This window comes from Mirounga angustirostris, unplaced genomic scaffold (genome assembly GCF_029215605.1).
Source record: "Mirounga angustirostris isolate CCGP_5_RB_7025 unplaced genomic scaffold, mMirAng1.0.hap1 SCAF_5, whole genome shotgun sequence".
In the NCBI taxonomy this organism is placed as follows: Eukaryota; Metazoa; Chordata; class Mammalia; order Carnivora; family Phocidae; genus Mirounga; species Mirounga angustirostris.
In genome coordinates this window covers 45232585-45252209 of record NW_026991713.1, presented here as the reverse complement: position 1 = coordinate 45252209, position 19625 = coordinate 45232585, and the positions used below count along the sequence as shown (strand labels likewise).

The 19625-nt window shown below is 35.9% G+C and overlaps 1 protein-coding gene and 1 long non-coding RNA gene across 3 annotated transcripts in view; one reads left to right on the top strand and one right to left on the bottom strand.

Annotated features, from left to right (window-relative positions):
• RAB21 (RAB21, member RAS oncogene family) overlaps positions 1-12329 on the top strand; it is a 47208-nt gene extending 34879 nt beyond the window's left edge. Inside the window, exon 7 of the mRNA XM_045872953.3 lies at positions 227-12329. Coding sequence (XP_045728909.1) covers positions 227-369 — 143 coding nt within the window. The 3' untranslated portion in view covers positions 370-12329. The remainder of the gene's footprint in view (positions 1-226) is intronic.
• The window catches only part of LOC123843495 (uncharacterized), a 104548-nt gene that overhangs the window by 71439 nt on the left and 13484 nt on the right, over positions 1-19625 (bottom strand). The gene's annotated exons all lie outside the window — the stretch shown is intronic.

The window sequence follows — 19625 nt, the reverse complement described above, 5'->3', positions numbered from 1 at the left end:
TCTCTATTGATGTCACTGTGGCCATGATGCAACTGGACAAATACAGTTGCTATTAACTATTTATAACTTGCAGGAACAGCTATTTAGTGAGCTGACAAAATGTTTATTATATTTTGTTTCCTTATTGGTTGAAAGTCAGAAATGGCTATCATGGTGGTATACTGAAATTATAGAGAAAACTCATAGGTTGTGGTCCTAAATAATTTCTGTTTTCTCCCTCTCTTAGGGATGATAGAAACAGCGCAAGTGGATGAGAGAGCAAAAGGCAATGGCTCCAGTCAACCAGGATCTGCAAGGCGAGGTGTACAGATTATTGATGATGAACCTCAAGCCCAGAGCGGTGGTGGAGGGTGCTGTTCTTCTGGATAACTGTTCACACTTAAGAAGTTAAACAAACTGTGGATCATTGCCCTCAACATGAAGACTGCCATATTCCAAGTCACATTATTTTACCAATGGAATTATAGAATTAACAGTATTTTAAATTACGTTTATAACACTGCAGAGACCTTAAGTGCTAAACTTAGTGGAGTTTGTGACCAGAGAATTGGCATTTTTCTACAAATGTTAACAAAGCAATTACCAATGGCCTTTTTACATATTTTTTTCTTTAATAGGGAATAATATGCATGTAGAAAAGACCTACTTAAAGGCTTCATTTATATTCTTTTAAATCAAATCTTTATTTAATAACTTATATATGTTGTTGGAATGGTATACATTTTTGCAGCCCTTTGTATTTTGTGGTAGTTTGAATTGTATCACTTCTAGAAAATAGCAAACTGTTTTTGTTTCTTTTTTTTTATTAGCAGATACCTGAAGTACTATTTTTGCAGGGTTTGCACAGGCCCCTTAACTGTCTACTACTTTGATATAATCTATATACAACCTGTATGCTGAGCTGGTAAAATACATTGTAAAATTACATATTAAATATTTTATCTGCTTTTACAAGCGCAAGGTGCAAAAATATATACAATAGTCTCATTGATGACTGTAAAGTGAATTAACATTTGGTGATAATGCCTAAGCTTTTTGACTCTGATATAAAGATCATAGCTCCCCTTCACTTTTGTCTTAACTTGAAAGTGGCGTGTTTAAATTTTCACATATACTTTACTTGAATTATTGCTGTTGTCATATTTTTTGCCTCTCTAAGTCTTTCTGATGATTGAACAACAGCATTTGCCTTTTGGTTTGTTGGGGTTTTTTGTTTTTTTGTTGTTTTGGGGGGATTTTTTTGGATAAAAGAGATGAATTCTGCTGATTTTGCTTTGAAGTGGTTACCTTAGAAGTATTTGGGTGGAGCATGCTGAGTTTCACTTCTGCAATGGCTTTAGTTTTCTCTTAGACTTTATGTGAGATGGGTTCACTGGCACGAGAAGAGAGGAAGAGGTCCCAGAGAGTTGCCACTCGCCAAGACTCATTCATACAGCATGTTAGGGGGTAGTTTATTCCCTTGGGGCAGCACTTTTAAACCCTTTGTGAGCAAATTGTATTTGTTCAATGGTTGCCGGAGACGAACACAGAAGTTTGTTCCATTTTATAAGAGTTGTCCTTCTGAGTTTCTGTGAAGGGAAACATTTCATGTAATGTGGTTATAGCGAACACTGGAAAGATTTATTATAAAATTTTATTCTTGTATACTTTGTAAATTAGTCTCATTAGAGGGTTTTTTTTTTTCCTTAAGCATAGGACTGAACTTAAATTTGTTAATTTTAATAGAATCAGACACTACTCACAGAAGGATCACAGATTGTGGAGATTAACATAAATTGTTCTTGTTCTAATATATATATTTTTCCATTTCTGTCATGCTTGGAAAACTAGTAAATGTTATGTCTAAGATAAAATGGAATGGTCCCTGGATTTACTTCTTATAAGAAGCAGTAGTATGCAATAAAGTTGTTAGCATGAGCAATTAAGAGGATATAAAGAGGTTACAGTTACTAAAGAAGTACTACCATATTTTTAAGTTAATAGCTTAAACTTTCCCAAATGGGTTTAAAGTTGAATTGACACCTAGATGTTACGATGCTAGAATTTTAACTTAGTATTAAGTGTTCTGTGAGCCCTCACTTTACCTTCTTTACTCTCCTTGCTAAACTCAACACACTGATCTCTGTTGTGTGTGTTTGGGGAGGGTAGGGTGGGAAAAATCAGGGAGATAAGCTAAAATTGGTTGTTGTTGTTGTTTTTTTATCAGATGATTGTATAGTCTCTCAGTGTCCTGTGAAGTTTGTGTTTTTGCAGGGCAGCAGGGGAGACAGGGGGAATCATGAGTACAAATACAGGAAAAATTGTTTTTGTCCCCTTGGTTCTTCCACAGATGGTAAAGAAAGCCTTGCCATTTCTACTAGTATACGTGCAGATGGGAAATAAGCTCTTCTCCTTTGGAGTGAAATATTTTTTACACTAATTAGAGATGAAATTGAGCTTTATTCCAAAAAGTAAAGTCTTAAAGCCTGATAATTGGAGAGTTGTACTCTTGATTTTTGACCCTATATTAGTGATACTAAGTCCAGATAGGAACCTCTGCTCCAGAGTTGCCAGATAATTATTGATGGGATAAAACCACTCTCCATATTTTTTTTCCTTTACTCTCCCTTGGTTTCTGTGTATCTTTCCTAACCTCAAGCGTTTCTTCTTTTTTTGACCTATAATTTAAGCTAATTCATTAGCAACAATAAATAAAATAGAATACTTGTCCTTGTCCTGAGGCCTGAGAGGTATTTAGGTAGGAATAGGATAAAAGAGGAATGAAAGAGGACCAGCCAATTGCAGTATGTGCATAAAGGAGAGGTAAAGAGAGGGTAAACTAAGGCTGAGGAAATTTCTCTGATACTTTCTTCACCTCTCTAACATATCTTTTGTGTTCCTGTCCTTATAAATTGTGCTATTAGGAAGAAGACACAAGTTACTGTATTGTGTATTAAAAGTAGTAGGTAGGTAGAACCAATATATTTTTCAACTCGTAAGTGTATACATTTAGTATATATAATTAAAAATTGGTATAAGATAGTCATTAAAAATACCTGAATATTATGTTAAAAGTATACAATCATTGTTTCTGTAATGATGATGGGTATTCTGCATCTTGTTTTGCTTTGTGATTATAGAGGAAAATATTGTTTTTAAAAATGTATATTGCAACAGTTTTGGGGTAAACAGCAATCTGAAAAAAAAGCATCACGTTATTGTATGAAATATGAGTGTTCGAATTTGTTTTGTTCTGGGGATATCTCCTGAAAATACCCTAAAGCTATGGCTGTTACAGCTAAATTGATGGTTTTGTTTTTGTTTTGTTTTTTTTAGTACTAGCTGTATATTATTAGTGATTACTTTTTATTTGGCATTAAATTAAGAAATAAGAATGATACAGGTTTTCAGTAAGAAAAGATAAAATTTGGGACATGTGAAAGGAGGATAGTGAGGAGGAGAATGGAAATCAGGTAGATATGAAACTCTACAACCTGACATTTTTATAATCGTTTTGAAAATACATTATCAAGTCATTTCTAAATAAGGCAATTTATGCATTGTGCCAAATATTTAGAACATATAAAAAATGAATTGTGATACTATGTCTTTTAATATAATTTGCAATTTTCTATATTATAAATGCTACAAGGAGTCTAGATCATTGATGTTATCTCCAAATAGAATTTACCCTTATAATTACCACTTACATTATCTCCAGAAGTGGTTTGATCTGTGCCTTTAACTTTTGAAATTCATCTTTTGACTTCTGTTTGCCATTATAGTTTTCTTTATAGATGCAGTTTGGCAGAGAGGGACTACATACTCTGTGACTATTGAAGATGAACTCTTCTAGAAAAGGGTATAGATGGTTGCAACCAGCAGGAGCCTTACAATAATGTCTGGAGATACAGAGACTAAGTAGATCTTTTTTCTTTTCTAAATTACAAAATGTGTTACCTAGATTTTAATAACTAAAAGCTGGGATTCATTGAATACATACATTTACTTGATTTCATAATAGGTGTTGATTCTAGTATGTTGCAGTTCTGTAATTTTCAGTTAACAAAAACAATAATATATTTGGTGTTGTGGATCAAAGTTCATGTTATACAAATGTTTGACTTTGATGGCTTTTCCCTTTTCAAAGGAAACAAATTAGAATTCTGAGCAAATTTTCCTAAATGCAAGTATTTTGGCATTAATCATATGTAATGAAAACAATTTTAGAAATACTCTTAAGAGTTTCCAATTTCAAGCAACAATGCTTTGCTTCTAAACAAATATCACTTTAATTTGATAGACTTTTAGCACTGCTTGTGCTCTTTGGGACTTAGATATCATCTCTCTTCTGAGAAGCTGAGTGTGCTTTGATATGTTAACCTTGGTACCACAACTTTTTCTCTGCAGTACATAGATGAACATGGCAAGTTGATGTTACACAGCACACCCAGTAAGAATCTTACTCTTAAAGCATCTTGTCTTCAGAGGCCTGCTCATACCAAATGCATCACATTAAAGCCAAAAGATGAACCTGCCTACCTTCATTCCCATTGTATCAGTTCTCACCTTGATTTTGATGCTTCTGACAACTGTACCAGCTCTTCATTATCAAATACTCAAGAAAAAGCTAAAATGACTTCCTTAAATTTGAGCCTGTGTAGACCAATGAGAGAAAGGTGAGGGACAGCAGGGATAAAATATGGTAATGTTGAAATATAGACAACAGTGGTATTTGCTAAACTGTATCTTCGGTAGCAAACTATTTTAAGGAAATCATCATATGTAGTACTTCCTAGAAATGTAAAAGTTCTTCACTTTGTATTTAATTATCTGAGAATATATTCTAGGAAAAAGAATAAAAAGTACTCCCCTCCCAGAAGGAAAATACTGCTCTGTAGTATATACTCTTCAATTACCTTTTTGCTGTGCATTTTTATACATACATACTTATCTATAGAAATACATAGTTTTATGGGTTTTAAATTTTTATATACATAAATTCTGTCTTACTATGCATATGTTTTGCAACTGCTTTTTTGTCTTACCATCATGTCTAGGAACTGTTATGTCAGTACATGCAGACTTTCTTTTTGTTTTCTCCCACATGTCTTTGGGGTGGTTGCCTTTCAAAATAACTTCTGACTCTCCATGAAACCTTACCAAAAGGAATCTTGTCATGTAGGTGGATTTCATTAGAATCATAGAATTTAAGTGCAAGCCAGTGCTTAGACAGAATCAGGGTCTCCCTTATGCATGTAAATCAGGATATTAGAAAGACATCTGCTTATAATTCATTTGAAGTACATTACTTTTGGCCTACTATTGACTGATTAATATATACAATTCAAGAATTTAGCAGATTCTTTATTCAGAATAGGTTTTTATTTGAGGGGAGAAGGAAAAGAGGGGAGGAATAGCTGATAGGGAAAGCGTACAGGGTAAAGTCTTTATACAACTCCGGAGTAGTTACATAAGACAGGACTTCATGTTGCCAAAAATTAAAACTTCTAGTTGGTCGATGCCTTTAATGAAAAAATAAAAAGTCCCTTTCAGGTTTCCCTTCCCCCAACATCCCACATCCCTATCCCTCTTAAGAGATAACCATTGTTAATGGTGTGTGTCTGTATCTCTCATATATAAATGTTTTTATTTATATTTATCCTTTATGAATTTTCAGTTCCCTGAAATCCAACTTCAACCCTATTCAAATTCCATCTTCAGTCAACTGACCAATTTACCAAGAACAAACCAGAATCATAACCTCTTTAAAGAAAGTTATATCCATGGTGACATTCTTGAACTGGAAATTAACTACTTGATTCTTAATATGTTTTATGTTTATCATAAATTAAGCTTAAAGAGTAACTAGCATTCTGGGAAAGTCAAATCACTGGGTTCTATACCATGTGGAAATAGGGTAGTGTGCTCTAGTACCCGTGACAAAATTCTGAGTTGGCCTCATTCTCGGCATATTCTTTTTTTTTTTTTTTAAGATTTTATTTATTTATTTGAGACAGAGAGAATGAGAGAGAGCACATGAGAGGGGGGAGGGTCAGAGGGAGAAGCAGACTCCCTGCCGAGCAGGGAGCCCGATGCGGGACTCGATCCCGGGACTCCAGGATCATGACCTGAGCCGAAGGCAGTCGCTTAACCAACTGAGCCACCCAGGCGCCCTTTGGTGTGTTGCTTTGAGGCTGACATTTGGCAGTCCTAATTCCCCAACAATTAGTCCACTGCTTTGCCAGAACCAAAGCTGTGCTGGTGCCTCTTCCAATCAAACATTTAAAAGATTATTAACTGTATATAGAATGATTTGCAAAATAATCACCATGTATAAGAAATTCTCATCTATGGAATATTTGACAAGGATATGATTCTAAAAAATGAGGCATTTCCTTAAATGCTGAATGAAGAGCTAAAGCTTAAGAGTGGTGTTGATTGAGACCTTCATTCAATCTGGTAAGTAACTTATTTGTCCCTTTTATTGACAGTGAATCATAGGGATAGGGGTGGCTTTAATTAGAGAAAGAAAAATTGGCAAGGATTTGTGATTCAGAACATTAAAAGCCAAGAATCCAAAAACAGCCTTTTAAAAACATATTGTCGGGGGGCGCCTGGGTAGCTCAGCCAGTTGAGCATCCGACTCTTGATTTTTGATCTCAGGGTATGGGATCAAGGACGTGTGGGGCTCTGTACCCAGCATGGAGTCTGCTTGAGATTCTCTCTCTCCCTCTGCCCCCATCTCTCAAATAAATAAATAAATCTTTTCAAAAGATCCTCTAGAAAATATATATTGTCAAAGGAACACAGTATTTGTAGTGGTGCTTAAAAAGAAGGAAGGAAGGAGGAAAGGAAGTGAGGAAGGAAGGAGGGAAGGAAGGAAAAAGAAAAAGAAAGAAGCTTTAAGCTAAGCATTGCTTTAAAAAAAATATTGTATTTAATGATCATAGGGATACCATCTTTGCTCTGTTTTTTTGAAGCTGACTCGGGCACTGCCTGTTATATTTTGGAAAAACTTGAACTAGAAAACTTGAGCTGTTCACCACCCTTTTTGCCTTAGTGTTGAAAACAATATAAGTTAGTGTCCCCAAATTCATAATCCCTAATAGAAATTTTTAAAAAAACATATAAAGTTTTTAGCTTCAGTTTTTCAAGATGATTTTGGCTGTTTTTGTTTTCTGGCTACTTTGCAATTAAAAATTGCATGTGCCAGTTACTTATTAATTCAATACATTTGATGGGATATTCAAAGCAAATCATTACACTTACCATATTAACTCACATGAATTTTTATGCCATCTTTAGGTACGTACTCACCAAGAAATGCTAAAAGGAGCCTCTGCATGTGCTTAATGGGGCACCCCAGGTGAGAACTAAGCAGTGAATGGACAGGAAAAGAGACAAAATCTAAAATAACCTTGAGTCATGATCTCAGGTTGTCACACTGATTAGCCTTGTAGGTAGACATTTATTTATCTGAATAATAAATAATTGAAACTAATTGTACTTATGTAAGTATTGTGGTCAGGATTCACGTGCTGGTGTTACAAAGTCATTGGTTAGATCTTTAATCTCTGTATCTGCCTTTGATGGTCTTTGATGGTAATCATAAAAACTAGCACATTTGAAAATTTATGCCTCAGTTTTTGAAAATTGGGGTGTGGCGAATACAGTTAATATAAGATCCAAGGGATATAAGGTCCAATATAAGGTACAAGGAAGGTTTAGTTATTAGAGAAAGAACCTTATCATGATGTTTGAGAAAAGCTTTAGAGTTAGTCTGGGGGAGAGTGTCTCATGACTCTGTGAGGAAAATCTACAAATATTTATCCATTTTGCTGGGCAGTTTTAAGAGCTGCTATTTATCTGTACTTCCTGAATTTTCATCTTATTTCACTGTATCACACAGTTGTTTTCTGCACCTTATAAAAGTTTGGTTTAGAACTTAGAATTCTTTTTACCACACTTGAAAATGGTCTGGGGAAGAAACATTTGCTTTATCAAGTGGAATTTCTTTTTTTTTTTTTTTTAAAGATTTTATTTATTTATTTATTTGACAGAGAGAGAGCAGGGTGAGGAGCAGAGGGAGAGGGACATGTAGACTCCACACTGAGGTCATAGCCCGATGCAGGGCTCAATCTCACGCCCCTGAGATCACAACCTGAGCCAAAATCAAGAGTTGGATGCTTAACCAACTGAGCCACTGAGGAGCCTCAGGAACTTCTGTTCTGATGTAGTATTTTTAAGATGCACACATGACTGATTTATCCTTTCTATGTAGGTAACTGGTATGGTTTGGAAATATTTTAACATAAGATTCTTACCTATGAAGTAAGAAGACTGATTTTTCTTTTTTTAAGATTATTTGAGAGAGAGAGAGACAGAGACAGAGACAGAGACCACGGGGAGGAGCAGAGGGAGATGGACAAGCAGGCTCTGTGCTGAGTGCGGAGCCCAATGCAGGGCTTGACCTGAGGACCCTGAGATCATGACCTGACCCTAAGCCAAGAGTCAGCTGCTTTACCGACTGAGCCATCCAGGCACCTGAAGACTGATTTTCTTGTATAGTGTATAGAATTCAGTTTTCTGTTTCATGCATTTGATTTTAAGCCTTAATGGCCATTCTACCCCCCCCCACACACACATTTCACCTAACATATGTAGTTTTTTTTTTAAAGATTTTATTTCTTTATTAATTTTAGAGAGATTGAGAGTGGGAGCAGGGGGAGGGGAAGGGAGGAGGAAGAGGGAGAGAATCTCAAGCAAACTCCCACTGAGCATGGAGTCCATGCAGGGCTTGATCCCACCACCCTGAGATGATTTGAGTCAAAACCAAGAGTGGGATGCTTAACCAACTGAGCCACCCAAGCACCCCTCATATATGTAGTTTTTAAGTGAAATTATACATGGCTTTAGGGAAAGTGCTATAGACAATATGAATTTCACCAATAATGTTTAAGCAAAACTGAACCTAAAAATTTTAGATTTTGCCTGCAATTTCATATGTAAATCCAAGAAAAAAACTTGTAGCTAAAAGGCCTACTTTGTTGCAAAATATATATGTGACACTTCAAAAGGTTTTCAGTTTTGGGTTCTTTTATGAGTGGGGACCTGACAAAAGGATATGAATAAATAAGCAGATTCAGAATTTAGCAGGCACTTTGTGTTTCTGTTTTCCTAACATTCTATGTAGAGCATCTTACTGGTCTCTGAAAGATATACAAAATGTTCTACTATAATTCATGTTCTCAAGGAACTTAAAAACCTAGGGGAGAATTATCTAACAGATGCAAGAGAATTTAGAGACATTAAAAATGGAGGAAGTAAAATTAGTACTTGTAGAAGATAGTGCAAAGCTTAAGAGTCAACTGAACGTGTCTTAATAAAGTCACTGGGTATAAAATTAATCATAGAAATTAAAAGCTTTTATCTATATAAACAACAGCCAATTAGAAGATATAATGGAAGAAAAAGCTCCTTTTAAAGTATGAACAAAGGGGACGCCTGGATGGCTTAGTTGGTTAAGAGTCTGCTTTCAGCTCAGGTCATGATCTCAGGGTTCTGGGATGGAGTCCCATATCAAGCTCCTTGCTTAGTGGGGACCCTGCTTCTCCATCTGCCGCTCCCCCTGTTTGTGCTCTCTCTGACAAATAAATAAATAAAATCTTAAAAAAAAAATAAAGTAAGAACAAAGGAGGGGCACCTGGGTGGCTTAGGTGGTTAAACGTCCCACTCTTGGTTTCAGCTCAGGTCGGTGATAATCAGGGTCATGGAATAAAGCCCAGCATGGCGCTCCATGCTCTGTGCAGAGCCCTTTTGAGATTCTCTCTCCCTCTGCCCCTCCCCCTGCTTGCTCTCTCTCCTTTCTCTCTCTCAAATAAAATAAATAAATAAGATCTTTAAAAAAAAAAGAACAAAGGAGAAAAGAATACCTAGGAATAAACAGTATGCAAGACCACAGAAAGAAAGCTTTGTTTCTCCTGAAAAGAAAGCACAAACACATGGAGAGGTATATCATATTCTTGGATAGGAAGACTTACCAACATCTACATGCCAGTTCTTTCTAAGTTAATCTATAAATTTCATGCAATCTCAATAAAAATATCAGGATTTTCTTTTTTTTTCATATTTTATTATGTTAATCACCATACATTACATCATTACTTTTTATGTAGTGTTCCATGATTCATTGTTTGCGTATAACAGTGCTCCATGCAGAACGTGCCCTCTTTAATACCCATCACCAGGCTAACCCATCCCCCATCCCCTCCCCTCTAGAACCCTCAGTTTGTTTTTCAGAGTCCATAGTCTCTCATGGTTCATCTCCCCCTCCAAAAATATCAGGATTTTCTAAAACTAGAAAGCCGATTCCAATGAAAAAGAAATAAGACTAGCTAGGAAAGCTCTTAAAAAAAGCAGTGAGGACAGACTACTCTTACAAAATTTTAAAAATAGAAAACTGCAGAAATTAAAACACTTTGGTACTGGCATATGACTAGACAGATCATTAGAATAAAATAGGTCTAAAATTGACTCAGATATGGGAATTTAGCACAAGATAAAGATGACATTTAATTCAGTGAGGAAAATATGGCTTGTTCATTAAAAGGTGTTAGGACACCTGGGTAGCTATTTGCAGGAAAAAATAAAAGTTGGGAGTCATACCTCATACCAAAATAAAATCCAGTTTTAAACTGAAATGTTTAAAGTACTTGAAGAAATCGTAGGAGAATCTTAAAAGATTTTAGTGTGGTGAAGACTTTTCTAAATGTGGTATAAAATCCAGAAACAATAAAAAAGGTATTCAGGGAGCACCTGGGTGGCTCAGTCGTTAAGCGTCTGCCTTCGGCTCAGGTCATGATCCCAGGGTACTGGGATCGAGCCCCACATTGGACTCCCTGCTCAGCGGGAAGCCTGCTTCTCCCTCTCCCACTCCCCCTGCTTGTGTTCCCTCTCTCGCTGTGTCTCTCTCTGTCAAATAAATAAATAAAATCTTAAAAAAAAAAAGGTATTCAGTATAAATTTATAGTAATGTATAATATATAATAACGATAATATAAATTCTTCATCTCAAAAACCACCAGGAGCAAAGAGAAATTACAGATTTGGAAAAAAAATTTGCAAATCATATCATGCATTGCTTAATATATAAAGAAGTCCTAGAATTTAATAAGGAAAAAATTCAACAATCCAAAAGGAAAAAGATCCAAAACTATAAACAGTTTTCACAGAAAAGGATATAAATGACACAAATTGAAAATAAAAGTTGAACTTCACTGTTAAGAGAAGTACAAAATAAAAACTATACTGAGATACAAGTTTTTAACCTATTTTTTTTTTGATCAAGAATTTTTTTAAATTTTGTAAGACATTGTGTTACATCCTAGATATTATTGGTAAGAATTGGGGAACAAGTGTTTTTGCTTGTAGAGGTGTAAATTAGAACAACCACTAAAAATGGTGTGCTATCTATTCTAGATTTATTCTTTCAACCACCAATTTTCCTTCCTAGTCAGAGAGGTTGGAAAATACATACATTTCCCAGATTTGTTTGTGCAGCTACTGTTCTGGAAGCTAATTAGATTTTCCCAATTATTTGTTCCCCTCATGATTTGAAACGAGAAATGAGGCAGAGGCCGTCTTTTTGAGGTTCTTGAATGTTGCAAGATTGTGGGAAACATGTTTCCATGCAGCAGTGATCAAACATCTATCCTCCAACTTCCTGAATATGGAGAAGTAGTGAGGGTGGCACCAGCTTCTTAAAATGACATTTTAATCTCTGGATTGTGGTATCAGATCTTCTTTCTCCAGTTTCCCAGGAGTGAGGGAAGGTGGTGGTGGTCTCTGGCTCCTAGCATAGCTCCACAACGACTTCAGAGGTCATAGACTCTAGTAAGTCAGTTCTGTATCACAGTGGGATTCATTCTGGGAGGCTCAACCTATATTCCTAAACCCTGCTCTTACAGCCCTTTCAATGACCTTTTACGTTCCAGAGTCCCTATAACAAGTGCCTTCCTATTTAAGATCTCTAGAATGGCTCTGTTTCCTGCATTGAAAACTGAATGATCAATTTGGCAATGGCAATCAGAACTGTAAATGTATTTTGTTTTGACCTCGCAGTTTTACTTCGAAGAATATATTCTATAGATATGCTTGTATCTGAAAGTAATGAGTTTGTACAAGGTTTTTCAATGTATTGTTTGTCAACAGTAGGAGACATCATAAAATCAAATATAGTGCATGTATATAATAGAATCCTAGGTAGGTAAAAAAGAATGAGAAAGCTTTGTATATTTAAAAGAAACAATTAAAAGGCATATCAAGTTAAAAAAAAAAAAAAGGACAGGGAGCAGAACTGTGTACACTGCTTTAAAAGAAATTAATTAGCTTTGTTGAAGTATAACAGACATAAAATAAAGCACACATATTTAAAGTGTGCAGTTTGACAAGTTTGACCCATGAAACCATCATCACAGTCAAAATAATGAATATACCCATTACCCAAAAGTCTTCTTATGCTTCTTTGTAATCCCTTCCTCCCATCCCCCCTTTATAGTACTTTGAATTTTCTAGAATTTTATATAAATGGGATCAGAGTGTGTATACTTTTGAGTCTGACTTCTTTCACTCTACATAATTATGTTAAGATTCATCCATGTTGTTGTGTTTATTAATAGCTCATTCCTTTTTATTGCTATCCCTTTGTATGGATATACTTCCTTTTGTTTATTTATTCACTTGTTGGTAGACATTTGGGTTGTTTTCCATTTGTGGCTATTACAAATAAAGCTTCTGTAGGGTGGCTGACTGACTCAGTAGGTGGAATGTGCGACTCTTGAACTTGGGTTGTGAGTTTGAGCCTTGCGTTGGGTGTGGGGATTACTTAAAAATCTTTTTTTTTTTTAATATTTTATTTATTTATTTGACAGAGAGACACAGTGAGAGAGGGAACACAAGCAGGGGGAGTGGGAGAGGGAGAAGCAGGCTTTCTGCGGAGCAGGGAGCGCGATGCGGGGCTCGATCCCAGGACCCTGGGATCATGACCTGAGCAGAAGGCAGACGCTTAACGACTGAGCCACCCAGGCGCCCCTAAAAATAAAATCTTTAAATACAAAAAACAAATAAAGCTTTTGGAAACATTTGTATATAGGTTTTTGTAAAGACAGATGCTTTTATTTCTCCCCCATTAGGTAAACTACCTAGGAGTAAAATGGTTGGATTATTTGGTAGGTGTATGTTTAACTTTTCAAGAAACTGCCAAGGTGTTTTCCAAACTAGTTGTACCATTTTATATTACCACCAGTAGTATGAGAGTTTCAGTTCTTCCACATTCTGGCCAACATTTGATATGGGCATTTTTTAAAGTTATAACCATTCTAATAGATGTATTTATCATTGTGGTTTTAATTTGCATTTCCCTAATGACAAATAATGTTGAGCATTTTTCATGTGTTTGACTTTTGTATATCTTCTGACATGTCTGTTCAAATCATTTGCCTGTATTTGTTGATATTTTTTGTTACTTAGTTTTGAGACTTCTTTATATATTTTGGATACCGGTTCTTTATCAGATATACGATTTGGAAATATTTCCTCCTGGTCTGACTTATCTTTTCATTCTCTAATGTCTTTCAAAGAGAAATGTTAAATTCTGATGAAATCTGACAACTTTTCCTTTATGGATTGTGTTTTGGTGTTGTTTCTAAGAGCTCTTTGCTTAGCTCATGGTCACAACAATTTTCTCCTATACATTCTACTTAAAGTTTTATAGTTTTAGGTCCATGACTCATTTGGAGTTATTTTTTTAAATATGATACAAGGTAAATACTGAAGTTATTTTTTATTTTATTTTTTTTTGCTGCAGCACCATTTGTTGAAAAGACTTCCTTTATTGCTTTGTGTTTGCATCTTTGTTGAAGGTCAGTTGTCCGCAGATAAGTGGTTCTATTTCTTTTTTTTTTTAAGATTTATTTATTTATTTGAGATAGCAAGAGAGCAGGAGCAGGAGAGCAGAGGGAGAGGGAGAAGCAGGCTCTCCGCTGAGCAGGGAGCCTAACATGTGGCTCAATCCCAGGACCCTGGGATCATGACCTGAGCTGAAGACAGACGCTTAACTGACTGAGCCACCCAGGCGCCTCAGATGAGTGATTCTATTTCTGAACATCATTCTATTCCATTGATTTGTCTACCCTGATGCCAATACCACACTGTACCGATTAGTGCAGCTTCATAGTTGGTCTTGATGTTGTATTGGTACTTTACCTCTGTTTTTTTCCAAAATTGTTTTTGGCTATTTTAGACTCATTTGTATATGAATTTTAGAATCAGCTTGTTAATATCTATAAAAATAATTTTTAAAAACCTTGCTAGAATGCTGATTGCAATTGCATTGAATCTATAGATCAATTTGGGAAGAGTTGACCAAACTATTAAACCTTTCAACCAATAAAGATAGTATAGCTGTCCATTTACTTAGGTCTTCTTTATTTCTTTCAGCAATGTTTTATAGTATTTAGTGTACAGGTCTTTTGCCAGATGTTTTTCTAAGTTTTCATGTTTTTTGATGTTATTGTAAATGGTATTTTAAATTTCAATTTCTAATTATTTATTGCTAGCATATAGAAACAAATTATTTCTGTCTCGATCTTGCATCCTATAACTTTGCTGAACTCACTTATTAGTTCTAATAACTTCTTTGTAGATTACATATTTTTTTTAAAGGTTTTATTTATTTGACAGAGAGAGATAGCGAGAGCAGGAACACAAGCCGGGGAGTGGGGGAGGGAGAAGCAGGCTTCCCGCCAAGCAGGGAACCCAATGGGGGGCTCAATCCCAGGACCCTGGGATCATGACCTGAGTCGAAGGCAGGTGCTTAACTGACTGAGCCACCCAGGCACCCCTGAGAAGCATACTTCTTACTGGATACCTTTTTGTGTATTTTATTTAAGTAGGAGCCATGCAAATATATTGCCTATTCCAGAAAATAAATAAAGCTTAAGAAAGAAAAATTAAGTGTATAAACAGAGAATTTGCTAAAAAACTGAGCATTTTTGCAAAGAAACATCTTTTTTTTTCTTTTTAAAGATTTTTTTTATTTATTTGACAGAGACAGAGACAGCAAGAGCAGGAACACAAGCAGGGGGAGAGGGAGAAGCAGACTCCCTGCCGAGCAGGGAGCCCGATGCGGGACTCAATCCCAGAACCCTGGGACCATGACCTGAGCCGAAGGCAGTCGCTTAACCAACTGAGCCACCCAGGCGCCCGCAAAGAAACATCTTAAGAATGACACAAGGGATCACAAAGTTAAAAATTAACAAAGGTAGATTTAATCATTTAAGAATACTTGAGAGTAGATAATATTTATAGTGGACTTTGAAATAGAGACATGAATAGAGGGCGAAGTAGACATTGTAAGAGGAAGATATATGCAATGACAAGAAAATGGGAAGTAGCAAATTTTAGCAAACAAATTGACTTGACTGGGGGTGGGGTGGGGGGCACTGGGCCTGGTAGAAGAAATAAGGAAAAGGTAAGTGCTTTGCAGAAGAATTAAGACTAATATAAATGGTAATTTTCTAACATTCAACCCAGTATCAACCTAACTAAGGCACATATTTAACTTCAATTATCTTATTTAAGCTAACAGAAATTTTAATAAGTGCCTGCTATTCACCAGGTCCAGTACTAGGTATCGCATGGACATGATCCCTGTTCTGATAGAGCTTAGTCTAGTGGGCACCTCTGGGCCTCAACAGAGTGCGCAATCTCCATGGTCCCCTTTGTTTCAAAATTCTGGCTAGGTATTTAGTCTGACATTCTCTAAACACCCCTAACCCTGTGTCCATCCTTAGACATCTCCACCTCTGTAACAATTCAAGTCATCACTCAAACTGCTTGACCCTCCCTCCTCCTTTCTTTTTACACTTATCAGTATAGGATAAGGTTTGAGATTGAAGACTGAAGCCAGATGCCTGGGTTAGAAATTTTATGTTGCATTTCCCGGTGAGACTTGGGCAATTTACTTAACTTTCCTTGCCGAGCTTCTTCATTTGTAGAATAGAGATAATAATAGTATGTACCTCATAAGGTTGCTGAGAATATTAAATGAGTTATTACATATAAAGTGCTTAGAACACCCCCACGATGGTAAATTCTTAATAAATATTAGCAGTTATTACTATTAGCAGATTTTGCTTGTGTCATTTCACCCAAGGCTAATATTTCCCACCAACTCTATCCCACCTCCTTCCACCTGGTGATCTTTTAATAGATGATCTCATTTTCCCCACCAGCATATTGAATAACATTCTCTCTACTGGCCCTTCTTCTAGAATTATAAACATGATCAAGAACCTCCCACTTAAAATCTACCCTTAATTGTGAGCATCTCTTTTTCTTTCTTATTTTATAATCAAATTTATTAAAAGTCCACACTGGAACCTCCATGTTCTTCTATTTTCCCTTCATTCCTCAAACTATTGCAATCTTCTACTTGACCCCATCATGTCACAAAATTGTTTTTACCAAGTTCAACTATTTTCAAAATGCCTCTCCTATGTTTTTCCATTGTATCCCAAAGCCTCCTGACTACCTTAAAATTATAATTTTTTCAACACTTCATATCCCCTCTAACATAGTATAATTTTTACTTATTTATTTTGTTTATATCTATTTTCCCTGGTTAGAATGTAAAATCAGGGAGAACAGGAATTTGTCTCCTTTGTTTATTGCTACATCCTGATCACCTAAAATAATGCTGGAACATCATAGGCACTCACTAAATATGCATTGAATGAATGAACACTGAATTGTGATTATTTATTTTTCTGTCTTCTACTTTAGACCAGGAGCTACTTTGAAGATTGGAACCATTCCTCCTATCTCTTTACTAGCCCTGTTAGCTCAGAGCCTGGCCCAAACGGGAATGTGAATATAATGGGTTCATGGGGAGTCACTATGGTTCCTGTATTTTCAGTAAATGCTTCTGGAGATACTCCAAGGCCTGAGAAAGCAGATTTTAAATTCTATTCTGCAGTCCTAGAGCTCCAATGAGTTAGTATGAAGATTTTGCAAACAATGGAGATTTAAGTTGCCTAAGGAAACTGTATTAGTCAGTGGTCTCCAGAAAAACAGGACCAATATCTATCTATCAGGAGATTTATTAAGAGGAATTGGCTCATGTGATTATAGAAACTGAGAAGGCTCACAATCTGGAGGACACAAACCAAAAGCCAGACACTATAGAGAACAAACAGATGGTTACCAGAGGAGAGGTGGGTGGGAGGAATGGGTGAAATAGGTGAAGGGATTAAGAGTGCACTTACTATGATGAGCACCGAGTATTATATGGAACTGTTGAAATCACTATATTGTATACCTGAAACTAATATAACATTGTATATTAACTATACTGGAATTAAAATAAAAAGCTTAATAAAAAAATAGTTCTGCTAAAATAAGTTTGAAAATGATAAGTTTAAACAAAAGACAGAGGAAGGAGGGGCCCTGGGGTGGCTCAGTCAGTTGGGCTTCCAACTCTTGATTTCCACTTGGGTCATGATCTCAGGGTCGTAAGATGGAGCCCCACATCAGGCTCCATACTGAGCATGGAGCCTGTTTAAGATTCTCTCTCTCCCTCTCCCTCTGCCCCTACCCCCGCTCTCTCTCTCTCTAAAAAAAAAAAAAAAAAAACAGAAAAAAAAAAGAGGAAGAAAGTATAAAGAACAGAGGACATAGAACACTGAGTGCACATTCCGATCACTTGGGGAATTTCCATACTGATACCTGGGCCCCATTCACAGAAATGTTAATTAGGGCTAAGGATTGAGCATAGACAGTTTTAAAATTCTTCAGGTGATTCTAATTAACAGCCAGGTTTGAGAACCAATGGAATAGGTCACCCTTGAGAAATGGGGCAAGGCTACAAGGGAAGATGAAGGTTAGTCTGTTGAGAGAGGCAAAATGTCCCCAATGGTTGCTTAAAGTCCTCTTTAGTAATACTGGGCCATTGACAGTCCCTGTTACTGGTATTTTATAGGCATGACTAGTAATTGGATCCAGACACTCGAAGGGACATAAGAGCAAAACCAAGTGAGTACTTAATGGTTATTTTATGGGACACTAATAAGAACTAAAAAATCAAAAAAGCCATCCTTCTTCCTTGAAGCTTTCTAAAAGGTTAATTATCAACCAGTTCTTTCAACCCTTAAATTACTTTCTGAAAGTGAATTAGAGAGAGGAACATGAATTCTATTAGGAGATTGTGGTACTACCATAGATTAATTCTTCTTATTAAATGGTACTCTGTTGTTCATTTGTCACCATGAAGAGGCTAACTTAATCCTTGTTTTGAGCTTGCATATTGAACAATTCTGGATAATTGCATGTAGAATGATAACCTTTATAACAGGTAAAATCCAATACAGAGAAAAATTCATTCTTGGAATGCAATTTCAAATTCATAAAGTGAAATTTAGCATCTTAGAAAGAGGGTATATGAGTTTAATAGTGTAGTATTATTATTCCCAAGGGAAATTTCCAATATTCTGTGATTCAGTATAGACTCAGGATAAACATATCCTACTGACACTACCTGAGGCATTCTAACAACCACATTTGATTTATTAGCAGATAAGTATTATTAATCAAAGGTTATGTAATACTGGTCACAGGTGCCTTGTTTTTGTTATGAAAATACATTTCAATAATAGAACTCTCCATGTAAAGAAGGACATGTTATAATCCAGTTCTTTGTAAAGAATATTTTCATGAAATATATTGGACTTTTTTCCCTTTCAAATTAACAGGTTCTTTTGAGTGAATTGGATGAGATGGTTTACCACGAGAATTGCCTTTTAAATTCCAAAACAAAAGCATTAAAAAAAGTTGACTTTAACAGAAATGGATATTGCATTATTTCTTCCGCAAGTGCCAGTACTTTTTATTCTGTAATGATTTGTGTTCTCTGATATGCTTCATCTCATGCTTGACTGATTACAAGTGTGAAGGAGGGTTAAATGTATTCACTATTGGCAATTTAGCATTAATTGTAATACGCTGTAATCCAAATTACAATCTGTCATTTCCAGTCAAATTGTGAAGCACTGTAATTGTATTTTAGAGTTCCACTGCCATTGATTAGAGCTACCTCATTTGTGTTTTAATATACCATGACGAATTTGCAAATGGAAATACAATCCTGTAACAAGCCAGGAAACAAGTATTGTTCTTCCTATTATAACAGCAAGAAAATTATTTCTTTTTTTTATTTTTTATTTTTTTTTTAAAGGTTTTATTTATTTATTTGACAGAGAGAGACAGCGAGAGAGGGAACACAAGCAAGGGGAGTGGGAGAGGGAGAAGCAGGCTCCCCGCAGAGCAGGGAGCCCGATGTGGGACTTGATCCCAGGACCCTGGGATCATGACCTGAGCCGAAGGCAGTCGCTTAACCAACTGAGCCACCCAGGCGCCCTAGAAAATTATTTCTTAACAAATGAAAAGAGAAGGAGATGGTAAGACAGTAAAGAGAATTCATTTAAGGATGAAAAAGACACAAAAGACTTCAATTTTCTAGCAGTGCATAAAAATAAGTGAGCCATAGATTTTTTGAAAAACACTTTTAATCTAAACATTACAAAAATATT